Here is a 13,029-nt window from a genome sequence, read left to right as displayed (position 1 = left end):
CAAAATTAGAAATATATACTATATTAGCCCAAGGAGTTATTTTTGGTTTTTACTTTTAACCTCCAATTTCTAATCTGTTACTCTGCGTGAAGTCATTTCAGTGTATATATTTTTGTTCGTTCAGTCTCATTAGATATGTGACATAGTATTACTTTCCAAATACATCTCAGAATTATCCAGTTCTGGTCTGATTTATGTAATAGTCTTCCCTGTGGTGAAGAGATACAGCCTGCCTTTTTTTTTTTTTTAATGCCTGTTCAGTTTTCCAGGCTGTGGTTCCTTCTAGGCTTTCTGCTTACAGAAAGTCCCGAGGGAAGGACAAGTTCATAATAAGTATTTCCTTGCTTGAAGAAATGCAAAAACTGTCCTGATCCATCAAGGCTGGCTGCCTTCTGAAAAACACCAACTGCTTGTTCTTAACTAATTACATTTTGTATTGGTTCACCACAAAATTAGGCCCAAAGAAAACAAGAATTTTTTCAAAACTTCACACTAATCTTACAAGGAAACTGTTCTGAAGCAGAAAAAAAATATTCTGTTGAGATCAAAGTACAAAGTCTGTAAGTGATCTGCCAACTGTAACGGAGAATTTCTTCCTTTCTGACTTGTCACTGTTTATCATTACTCCTGTTACTACATAGTTGGCAAATAGGCTTATTTATGAAACAATACACGTGTCCAGAGCAACTTGCTGAGGTGAGGACTCCTTCTTATGACAGTGAAGCTGTCAAAAAAATGGTGCCGTGAGGATATGCAAATCCGAATAAGACCTTTCAAAACATGCCTGGTTGTTTGTGTGCTCTGTACTATTTATAGTCCGTATCAAACAGAGGATAATCTGATTTAAACAGGACAGTATCCGCAGCCGTTTCTAATTGTCTGGGTGTTTCTGTTGCCTCCTATCTCAGCGGTTGTGCAGTAGCTTCATTTATTCAAGGTTCTTAACTGCTAATTTAGAACTGATTGGAAAAAATCAGGTGGAAAATTTTCTGTTTCTCATTTAAAAAGCAAAACCCCAGGTCCATCCAAGTTCTGTTTAACTTCTTACCAGCTTATTTGATCACACTGGGTAGGATTGAACTCTGGATTCAGGCAAGTAACTGTAGGTGTCTGCGTGTGTGATTAGAGTCTAAGCTTCATTTAATCAATGGGAATCTGGCCAGTGCAGTCAGTGGAGTATAGAGGGCTATTCAGGTCACTGTAACATGAGCACATGGAGCTTGATTCATTTACCCAAACCGAGGATATCAAAAAGGTTTACATGGGTCTTGCAAATGTGCCATGGCACCTATTCAAGCCTCAGACCGTTCTGGAGCACCAGCTGAAGGTTACACAAAGTCCTGTAGAGGATAAATGGGCCTAGACACCTCCGTGTCCCACTTGGTCAGCTGAGTAACTGTCCAGTCACCAATGACTACCCTGACTGGATCTCTGTACTACAGTCAGAGCTTAAACACACTCACTGCAGAAATACAGAAATAGGTGTTTAGATCTTGAAGTGAATCCTGCTCCCCCTTGCTCAAAAGTGCCTCAGCTAATAGCTACATTACAATTGTGTCAGCCTGCATTTTTTCACTTCAAGTGTAGTTTGGAGTTAGTTCTTCATCAAAGATGACTAAACTCAAGAAGTGAAAGCTTTATGTTTTAAAGATTAAATTTATATGATGATGAGATCTCTTTAAAGAGAAATAGATTAAATGCTGTGTGCCCTTCCCAAAGGTGAATTACTCCCATCATCAAATATTTGTATTAACCTGCAGTTTACACTGATTCTTTCTGATTTAAGCTAAGGCGCAGCATTCTGTGGGCAAGAATTGCATGACACTGAGGCCATTTAGTGTCCTTGGGGGAGAGTCTGTCAGGACTCACTGGTGAGACCATACCTTGAGTACTGTGTGCAGTTTTGGGTGCCACAGTATAGGAAAGATGTTGGGGTCCTGGAGCGGGTCTAGAAAGGGGCAGTGAAGCTGGTGAGGGGTCTGGAGAACAGGTGTTATGGGGAGCGCCTGAGGGAACTGGACGCGCTTAGCCTAGTGAAGAGGAGGCTGAGGGGAGGCCTTGTTGCTCTCTACAGCCACCTGAGAGGATGATATAGTGAGGCCGGTGTTGGTCTGTTCTCCCAAGTAACTAATGACAGGACAAGAGGAAACAGCCTCAAGCTGTGCCAGGGGAGGTTTAGATTGGATATTAGGAAAAATTTCTTTACGGAAAGAGTGGTTAGACGTTGGAGCAGAGGCTGTCCAGGGAGATGGTGAAATCACCATCCCTGGAGGTGTTCAAAAGACGTGCTTAGGGGCATGGTCTAGTGGTGGGCTTGGCACTGTTAGAGTAATGGTTGGACCTGATGATCTTAAAGGTCTTTTCCAACCAAAATGATTCTATGATTCTATGTTTCTAGGACAGTAGAGGAGCCAGCCCCAAAACAAAATACAGCTATACTGACTGGCATGGGCAGTGCCATGCTGGCTTGCACTGATTTTCTTGACTCCTTCTCTAAGCCACTAGTGATAGGAGTTAACTGGAGCTGCTCTCTGATTTCTACACAGAGAGTGCATAGCAGGAGAAGTGTCCTTTCTCCTTCCGGTAAACTTCCATATTACTGTGAAATAAAGAAAATATACCTTGCTCAGAAAATCATGTTGGCTACCAGTGTGGATCTAGTCTAGAATGCTTTGCTTTTGATTTGTTCTTTGTGTAAAAAATTGAAAAAATGAAAAGGTTTGATTTGGTAATACAGATAGGACTCTTCAAACTTACCTGATGGGTTTTCTGTTTTCAGTGCTGACCCAAAACATTAAAAATAAAAAAATAATTTCTTGGCCTTGTTTCATTAAGACAGATGTCAGCTCAGAGTAAGGATGACTATAATCAGTGCAGTATCTTTAGATATCAGGGAACATAGTTCTAAAGCCTGTTATCTCCAGAAAGATTTGTTTATTATTTGAAGTAACTTTCTGAGGACAAGAATTATCAAAGTCACCCACACTGGTTGCCTTTGAAAATAGAGTATTATTAGTAATAGTTCCAGTCTTACAAAGAGGAATTTAGACAAGTGATAAACACTAACAGGGGTCACCTAAACATTGTCTCCCTCAGGAGGCATAAATTCTGGTAGAGGTGCACATGAACAAGAAATTTTTATAAGACTGTGTTTCATCTAATGCTTTTCATCTTGTGAAATATGTACAAAACATACAAGCTTTGTCTCTTGGCAAGTAATACCTGATCATGACCTGCTACTGTTGGTGTACATACGGCCCAAAGGTATGTGCTTCCTTCAAAGAAAACTTCCTTTCAAAGAAAACTATTAGAGTAACTTTGCTTTTCCGTTGTAAACAGACTTGAATTGCTATAGGGTGTGAAGCTGTACCACTGATGTGGTACACCAAAAATCCAAGAAACTAAGGAGTTAAGCTGATCTGTAGTACAGTAAAACACCTCCTACTCTTCATCCTCCCTCCCCATCATGTTTCACTGTGACATGTACTTTCTAGCACACTTGGTAATTGCAGTTCAGTAATACTCCAAAAAGACTAGTTAGGCAGTTGAAATCTTTTTCATCATACTTATGCACGTGACTTACAATCACCGCACTAGCTTTGTAGACACTAAACATCTACAATAGTTCAGGAGTTATGGATGTTGAGGTGAAAATTAATCCAATAAAAGCATATATTGAGAAAGCAGAAGGGGATAGGAATAGTTTGTGCCATGTGGTAGGTGTAATAACAAGAGGAGTCCTAATTTATGATGCCTAAATGAAATAGGTGAGAGTGTAATTTCCCTTTGCAGGTACTTAATAGCTAATGAATATAGGCTGATTGCCTATGCAGCTAGTGTTCTTTGGAGAAGTCTGTGGCTAATGTAGAACATTTGTGCCAGGAAATGCACCCTGGTCCAGGGCATGTGTTGGAGAGTGGTTTGTATGCAGGCTGTGCAAGTCTAGCATTCTTTGGAAGGGATTGGCTGTCTCTGTATATGACTATAAAATGTGGGACCTGAGCAAATTATCTTCTCTAGCCAGTTTTCTTCACCAAGAGAACTAGTGATTTTTCTCCAAGCTGAACTTGGGGAGCAAACTAAAATGCATTATAAATCACTGAAGGACTAGAGCTGTGGAGCAAAACTATAGCCTGACCAATTTGATAGTACAGACTGTACCCTAACTTTCACTGTGTCTTCAGAGGGTAGTACAGCTAAGCTCATGACACAAGCCTGTCTCATGCTTAAAACGAAGTGGGTTGAACCCAGGCACGAGTACGTGTTTTGCAGATAACATTGAGAAAGCCTTGATGATGCCTACACTGTCTGCTTGCAATAAGAAATAGCCAGTGGTTAACAAGATTCTCTCAGAAATACAGTGTCATTTCCAAAAGGCTTGGTAAAGCAGCCACGCTCGCTCTTGCCAAGCCCACTCTAGAGCAGCTGCTTCAGAATTTATTTTTCCATCCAAGTAATAAAACATAACTTCGTCTGAAAATTCCACACTTGGTATTAATCTCAGAAAGAAATGTGGATTTATGGTCCTTTTAAAGTTCATTTTAGACTATAACCCTGCTTGCGCTATCGGGCACCTGTCCAGTAACAAATTTTGTATATATCATTACACTGTAACTGTTAAAGTATTCTAACGTGTGAGGTTCTTTGCTTGTCTGACTGTCTGCTTTTACTGTAGCATTAAATAAGCATTTTAATTCCTATTTTTGTAGTGTTTGGGAGGTTTGCTGGGTCACTTACGTAACAAAGTACTTTGATCTAATCTCTAGAATAGAGATTAGTCCCTTGTGCCAAGTCGGATTTTCATTGTATAATGTCCATTGCTGCCAATGAATTATGCTCAGCCTGGACTTCCAGTACATGATAGAGCAGACGTGTTTGCTTTTATTTGATTATTAGTCTCTTTTGACCATTATTGTAAGGATAGAAGTTCTGTTGATCATGGCAAGTTAGTACGTAGTTAAAGATGATGACTAAGAACAAAGAATTGGTTTGACTTCCTTTTACTTTTGGAGTAAACACATTTGTATGGAGAAGTCACTGGCAAAGATGATTAAGAAAAATAAAGATAAGAGAAGAAATGTCAGTTGGTTTGGCTTTTTTTTTTCCAGGTTACGCGTTCCTCCTGTTCCAAGAAGAGAGTTCTGTTCAGGCTCTGATTGACGCCTGCATTGAAGAAGATGGAAAGCTCTATCTATGTGTTTCCAGTCCTACTATCAAGGACAAACCAGTGAGTAAACAGTAGATGGCCTGCAGGCTATATCTGCCATCTGTCTAAAGCTGCATTTGAAATGATGATGATGAAAATAATCAAAAGCAAACTACTGTTGGCAGAGCTCAACATCTGGAACAGTTGGATGATTTTAAAATGGTAGCGTTTTGAATTAATAGGATTAAAACAGAGCACCTAGACATGCTAAGCTAATGGTGTTATGACTGTTTGACGGTTTACATAGGCTGATGAACATATATTCACAATGTAGTGAAACTTAAAGTAGCATGCTATTTCATTTCCCAATTTAACAGGTTCAGATTCGTCCCTGGAATCTAAGTGATAGTGACTTTGTGATGGATGGTTCCCAGCCGCTTGATCCTCGAAAAACAATTTTTGTTGGAGGAGTCCCTAGACCATTAAGAGCTGGTAAGTGTGATCTGTGGCTAATTTTAAAAGTAGAAGATTATTGTAAATAACTTGAACTATGCATACTTTTGTATAGTTATGTATGGATACAGATAGATAGATAAAAAAGAATAGAAGTCGGTCATGACAGTTATAACCACAGTAAATATTCATATATTCTTACATTTCTCTAGTAACTGTTTTCATCTGGATTCGGCCATAATTCACGAGTTGTCATTGACATTTACTGGAAACTACTAGATGTCTAAAGCTGTAGAAAAGATTTTGATCATATTAGCAAAACTGTAGTGTAAACTATGTCACAAAAGAGTTTGTTTTTAAAATTGTGCTATGAAAACCTCTCTGCCATGCTCCATGAGCACGTGGAGCTCTATTTGTACTTGCTTGTCATTGTGCATTAGCTACTCTTCTGCTGCTATCAGGTTGCAGTTACTCTTGCAAATATGGGCAAAGCAGAAACAGAGGTGATGAAGGGATACTTGGAGGATTAGGAACATAGGAAAAAAGGAAGTTCGGAGAGCCAGTACAGTCTGTGTGGCACAGCACTGTATGAGATTGCAGGACTCTTTCGCCACTGTTGTCAGAGTGCTTGAAGGAAAAATTAAATGTTTCTGTAGCTGTGGAATGGTTGATCTGGAACCTGGGCAGTCTGCTTTGTGTGACTGCAGTAGCCTTTTACAATATTTTATGGTGGCCTTCTAGTAAGTAGGTTGAAGTGAATGTTGGAAGTGAAAGTATAACATAGAGCGGTTCAGATCCTCTTTTCTATTAGAATGACTCCTGGACTTAATTGTTACTATTATGGGAAGATGAGCTTTCAGATGAAAGATGTAGGAGAAACAAGAATTGATAATTAGTTCAAATTTGGTGTATAAAGAATGTTAATTTTTCTGTCATCTCAGACCTGCAGTGCTCAAGCTCTTCTGTTATTTTGCTTTTAAGACCGTACTTTTCACTGTAGTACAAGCTCTGTAAATGAGCATAAGCACAGTATGTTCCAACTGCAGATTATTTTTTCTTTAAATTCAGTCCAAATACTCCAGATTACTGTGCTGACTGTCTGTGATAAATTTAATGGATGCATTCTTATGTTTAGCTTTCAAATGCCCTGTATGTGTGAAAACAAAACTTTTATGGCATCGTGAAGTAAGAATCATGGCTTCAGAAAAGCAATAAAACTTTGGGAGACTTTTCAAACAACTTCTGAAAATCAGTGAACCTGCTGACACCTTTGTACCCTAAAACAGAGGATACTAATTCTAAAAAAAAATTAGTATTTTCCACCTAAATAAATTGCAAAACTGAATTCATTGTAAAACATTACTAGAGGATTGCTAAAATACTTGATCTGAAAAATTTTAGATTTTTGTTTCTATGAACTTCAGTATCTGTGGTACGTGTAACACTAGTCATAATCAAGCTCTGTGTGGCTGATGAAGAGATGCTACCTACATCTTTAAATTCAAGTAGCACATAGAGTATCAGGACAGCCAGAGAACGTGTACCAAGGAATTTGAGGCATGTGGATCTATTTTATACAGCGTACATTCCATGCCTGCCCAAAAAGTCTTTTGCTGTAATCCCCTGAAGAAAACTGCCCTGGAATTTCAGTTCCAGGTTATCAAGGACTGCAGGGACTTACAATTCTATTGTTCCTTGGGTGTATGTACCCACAGTGTGAAAGATCTGTCTGCTGAGTATTTCATTGCTTATTTGATATGCTTCTGTATTTCTTGTCATCACTGTTACATTGGCTGTTGCAAAATTAATTATTAAAATTAACTTTTCTAGTATTTTTAAATACAAGCATATTATATAAAGGTTCTACTGTAAGAACAATTTAAATGAACATTATTTTGTTTCTTAATAGTGGAATTGGCTATGATCATGGACCGTCTCTATGGTGGAGTCTGTTACGCAGGAATTGATACTGACCCTGAGCTGAAATACCCAAAAGGTGCTGGACGTGTTGCTTTTTCCAATCAGCAGAGTTATATTGCTGCCATCAGTGCTCGGTTTGTTCAACTTCAGCATGGCGATATTGATAAACGAGTAAGTTAAACAGAAATTAATTAAAGATGAGAGTGAGGATCTATAAAGGAATTTCTCAGGGTGTGGTAATGCTGCATTTGATTGGCTTTCATGCCAGCTTCTACATTTCTTTTCGTATTCCTGTAACTCCACTAGTTCCAAGAGTTAAGCCATGAATGCCCCCAAACGAATGACGTGCATTCCACAGAGCAGCTCTTTGTTCCTTGGACATATGTTAAACCATATGTTCTTTCCATTCTGGAGTTCCTGGTTTTGTTGTGTATGGGCAAAGGGCTTGAAAATCTTTTTCTCTCCCTTGTTCTAATGAAACCAAATACTGACATAATTCCTCTGTCATTCATAGGAAACTAGTGTTCATTGGTTTCAGATTAGCTTTATATTTGCAGCCGCCTTTAGTTTCAGCTGTAATTGTCAGTGCTCAGCACTTCAGAAAATCAAGCAAGCTCAGCACCTAAACCACAAAATGTCTTGTCTTTTGTTCGAGAATCTTCTTGTATTTACCAGTGTACATTTATGACTGCTAAAGATGCTTATTGCTAGCTAAAGCAAAACTATCTTTTATTATAAGACTAGATAACTTCATTACTCCTAATTAGAAATATAAGAGTAGCACAGAAAACTGGCATCTAAATTATGTGATTTTTAGTGTCACTAGTTTTGATGTCAAGAGCTGCAGAGGTAGTCACTGTATTAATAGATGTTCTTTTTTTAAAAAAAAAAAAAAGCTCTTGAAGAAGGGTTGAGTAAGTAAAGTAGTTCAAGGTCCAGTCTCCTCTACAGATCAAAGACATGGGAAAAAGAAAGTAGTGCAGTTATAAAAGTCTGCTGTAGGGAGGTAGCATGTGCTTCTCTCCTTTCAAATAGAGTAGTACAGCTTTACATTTGTCTCTCAGATACCAGTTGCCTAGTGAGCTGAAATCCCCAAACATGGTCCTTTCCAGAGGCTGAGTGGGTCTTGTTGTGGGTAGTGAGCTACGCTTCACATTAAGATGCGACAGCTACGTTTTGCTGGTGGTATTGCTGTCCCGGTGACTTGCAGCTGACTTTGACTTATAGCTCTGTCTTTTGGCTGATTACGTAAGAGGAAAAACGGCCTTGACACTGTGACTGTGTGAGGGGAAATAAAACTTAATGATCTTGCATTTGAGTATGTGGACAAAATGGCCGTAAGGACCGGATTTCAGAACTCCTTCTGAAGAAATGCTAGATGGGTCATTTAGCTTCAGAATTGGGTGTAGCCTAGTGCATTTCAGGAACCATCTGTAGTGTATTTGGCTGTGAAGTGACCTAACTTTAAAATTAGAGATGGACATTTGGGTCCCATTCAAACTAGTTCTCCCTCAAAGGTGGGAGACATGGACTTGAACCCTGTAAACTAGGGGACACTTTTATCTTGGTCTTCCTGTTCCCGTGGGAATGTCCTTTGCAGTAGTGGAGTATATGATGGACTGGCGGTGCCATCTCGTAATAGGAAGGCAGGCACAAACCTGCCTTGAAGGCTGTACTTCCAAGTAGGTTTGCTTGTTGTTTCGGTTTGGTTTTTTTATGATAGGGCACCAGAGATTTTAAGGGCTTTTTGGATGCCAAGCAGGCGTCTGAAATGGCAGTGCTTGCTGTTTGCAGGGAAAGGGATGTACGTTGTTCAAGTGTGATAAAACACTGAAATACCGGGGGGGGGGGGGGGGCGGGCAGTAAATCTCCAGTTTTACAGTGGGTGTGTGCTGCCACCCTCCTCAGCTTGGACAAGGAGGGGGGGGGGGGGAAAAATCTGCTCCAAATATTACATTTCAGAAGCAGAGTATTTGAGTTATATCCATGAGACTTAATTTATAAAAACAGGAGTCAAATGATTTCTTCAATCACTATTACAGGGAAGGAGGAAAAAAAAAAAGGAAGGAACAAGTATAATTAGTACCTGTAGATAGCTGTTCATGGGCTGGAGAAATTGGAGGGGAGAGGGAAGGAAGATCTAGGCTTTTTCTTTATGTATTTGAATTTTCACAATTTCTTTTTTGATTGTTACAATTTTTGTTCTTAGTGTTGCTTTTCTAATTCTTGAAAAGTAGTTTTTTGACTCCAGTGTTCTCTTAGATCTGGAATTTTGGGATTTTTATTAGCATCCTTGTTTTTTCTTGTTTTTAAAAATGTGTGCTACTTCTCAGGTGTTTCACTTGCAAAATATAGCAATGCCAAATCTAAATATTTTAATAAATTTGTCTTTAAACCATGTGATGGGGAGGGTTTATGAACTTCTTTGTTTATTTCAGCAGGTTTTTAATCTTTATTTTTAAAATCATCTTCTCAAATTATGTGGTCAGTCATTATTTATGTAATTATATATATTTATACAATCTAGTTATCTGCGTTACTGAGGAGTAATAGAGAACAGCCTATTTTTAGGGAACACCTTAACTCTTAGCTGTTTCTGAAAGTATGAAAAAAGCTATTTTCATAAATATTTTTTTGCTCCATGGATTTTATACACTAATGCCTTTTCAGGCTCTGAGAATATTCTGAAGTCAGCGTTGCTGCTGATTATAGATGAGCACACAATTTGTATAGGTCTGTAAAGCGCTGCTCTTTGTAAATGAGGAAGATAGTCCTACTTTGGGTACTGCCTTCATCTGAGATGTGCACGTATGCTGGCCAACAAAGCAATATATTACATTTTTCACTGAAATCTTAGAGGCAGGCTGTTCCCCTACCCTTTACCTTAGCATAGCCTTTCTATACCAGTTATAACCAGTTTCAGTCAGTCTACTGGCCTTTCACATTCTTTTCATAACCAGTTTTGTCTGTGTAAAAGTCTTTTTGCATTGTTAAATTTTGCAGTTCACCTGTTTATCCTCCTGAACTTTAGTTTAAAGTATTTATAGCATTTTTTTGCACATACCTTTTCCTACCTTAATTGGAAATCTTAGTGTCACAGTTGCTTAACAAACATTGTCTGTGATATTAACTTCTTCCTTGCCGAAGTACTCTGCAGCTTCTCTCCAGTTCTTTTGATGTGTAGATATGTGTAGTTTCTCTAACAGATGTTTTTCTTCAGTAAAGTGCTCCTCATCCTGTTTTATCATATATGAAAACTCAGCTCCAAATGTTTCTTTAAAACTCATTTGGAGTTTCAGCTCCAAACAATTCCTTAAAATGTTGTTAACTTTCATATGCCAGCCGTCTGCATCCACTTCGTGTGATACATCCATTCCCCAAAGTGTTTCTCTAATACGTTTGAAATAGTCTTCATACCGATCTTGGTGCATTAATGCACTGAAGCTTGAAATATATGCTGCTTCATGTTTTCAGTAATTTTGAACCTCAAACACAGATACTGCAGAAGGTACCTGTTTATTGGAAAGTTTGAGTGTAATTTGTGATAAGGCAGGTCATTGTAGTGAAATAAGAAGCAGAGCTTGTACTGAATATAGATTACTGGAAGAAGCATACTCTATTTCAAACATAGATGCGTTTGACATGTCAAGGATGACCTCTACTTGTGAAGCTAAGAACATGAAGGCTATTCTACTGTAAACTTTGGGGTGGGTAGCTGTAGGTGTAAGTTTTTTCCTCTGAAGACACAATGGAAAAAAAATAGCATTTTAAAGTTCTTACTATTTCAAACATGTCTATATGTAGCATTCTTCTCGGGTAATAGTATATCAGAAAAAAATCTTTTAAAGTAGTGAGTCTTAGTATCAACTGGAATAGCTCTTTTTGACAAGGCAGAAAATACCGTCTTTAAAAGTAAGGAAAATGTGGAAGACAACAATACATTCCTTAATGATGGAGTCAACTGATTTTGTGTATTATTATGAAGTTCTTCCTGTCTGATCGCAGTCTGTAACAGTTCAGTTATGCAAAGACATAACACAAATTTACTGCTGGACTCCTGCCACTTTTCCACCCTGGCAGTCAGAGGTGTTTGGGAGAAAGGAGCTGTGTAAGACAGGTGCTTCTAGCAGTCTGTAGACTTGCAAAATGGTCTTTTAAAAATATTTCCAGAAATACATTGAATACAAATTTCTGTACAGCTCAAAGCCACAAAAAGGGAAAGTAATAGATGACCAAAATCTGTAGCTCTAAATTTGTCCACATTTTAGAAATAGGGAGTGCATTTACAGGGAACAGCAGTGCTAAAAGATCTGTATTCCAGCCTGCAGAGAGTACTTTTAATTTGCACACAAAAGTAGTCCATGTAGAGACTTACACTTATTTTTTTAAACAAGGTTAATGCATAAATGGTTACATTCTTTTGTATTCAGTTATTTTTTGCTAAACAGTATAGAACTGGCTGTCATGTTGGGGTACATTTGGGAGCTGATGAGATTAGTTGGGAGACCTTTGGGCTTGTTTGCTTGTTTTCTACACATAACTTCCATATTATCATTTGTCAAGAACATCCTTCCAGAATAAATTAAGGGGAGGTTATGATGTAGCTATTACATATTGTGTACTTCCAAAGATCTGCCACGAAGTGTGCTGCTTACTGTATGGATAGATCTGCAGCTGATAAATGATAGAGTAATAACTGATCACTTACCTAAAGGCATTAATATGTCTTCTGTGTTTGGGTTTTTTAAATCAGAAAAAACTGAATGTCCTCATAGAACTTGAAGTAGGAATAGGTATGAACTAGGATTGTTTCTGTTTTACTCCAACAGGTGGAGGTAAAGCCATATGTGTTGGATGACCAGATGTGTGACGAATGCCAGGGCGCACGATGCGGTGGAAAGTTTGCTCCTTTCTTTTGTGCCAATGTCACTTGCCTGCAGTATTACTGTGAGTTTTGTTGGGCAAATATCCACTCTCGTGCAGGACGTGAATTCCATAAGCCATTGGTAAAGGAGGGGGCTGACCGCCCACGTCAGATCCACTTCCGCTGGAATTAAACATGGTGAACCAGCATCTACATAAGGAAAGAAGGGTGCATGTGGCTTACTGTGTTTGAAGATACTGACATGCAGAAGAAATAAGTGCATTCTTCTGCTTTTCACCCCAGCTATCAATACATGCATCTTTATCAGCAGCCAAAACACTACAAGCCTCTTGTTTTTCACCAAAACCCTACATCTCAGGCTTACTAATTTTTGTGATATTTTCATGTTAAAATAAAATGTTTTTTTGTATTTTCTCCAAGTTATTTTTATATGTAAAGTTAAAACTAGATATGAGAATGTTTTTGCGTAGGGGCACACAGTCTGCTGCTATATTTAGTGGGTGAAGCGTGCACTTATTTCTAAACATGGGTTTTTAACTTCAAGATCTGCCCCAGTAATTTACCAAAGGTAGCAAAATAGTGAAGATGGAATATGTCTGCTACAAAAAGCTTATTTTTATTGTTG

The 13,029-nt window shown here is 38.4% G+C and overlaps 1 protein-coding gene across 2 annotated transcripts in view; it reads left to right on the top strand.

The window, feature by feature from the left end:
- Positions 1-12,628, top strand: part of CPEB2 (cytoplasmic polyadenylation element binding protein 2) — a 50,498-nt gene extending 37,870 nt beyond the window's left edge. For both annotated transcript variants that reach the window (XM_086463982.1, XM_086463981.1), the window contains 4 exons: positions 5,109-5,227; positions 5,524-5,638; positions 7,509-7,690; positions 12,349-12,628. In XM_086463982.1, the coding sequence (XP_086320108.1) occupies positions 5,109-5,227; positions 5,524-5,638; positions 7,509-7,690; positions 12,349-12,576 (644 nt within the window). In that variant the 3' untranslated portion in view covers positions 12,577-12,628. The remainder of the gene's footprint in view (positions 1-5,108; positions 5,228-5,523; positions 5,639-7,508; positions 7,691-12,348) is intronic.
- The last annotated feature ends 401 nt before the right edge of the window (positions 12,629-13,029 follow it).

This window comes from Leptosomus discolor, chromosome 4 (genome assembly GCF_034619465.1).
Source record: "Leptosomus discolor isolate bLepDis1 chromosome 4, bLepDis1.hap2, whole genome shotgun sequence".
In the NCBI taxonomy this organism is placed as follows: Eukaryota; Metazoa; Chordata; class Aves; order Leptosomiformes; family Leptosomidae; genus Leptosomus; species Leptosomus discolor.
This window is presented reverse-complemented; position numbering and strand designations above follow the sequence as displayed.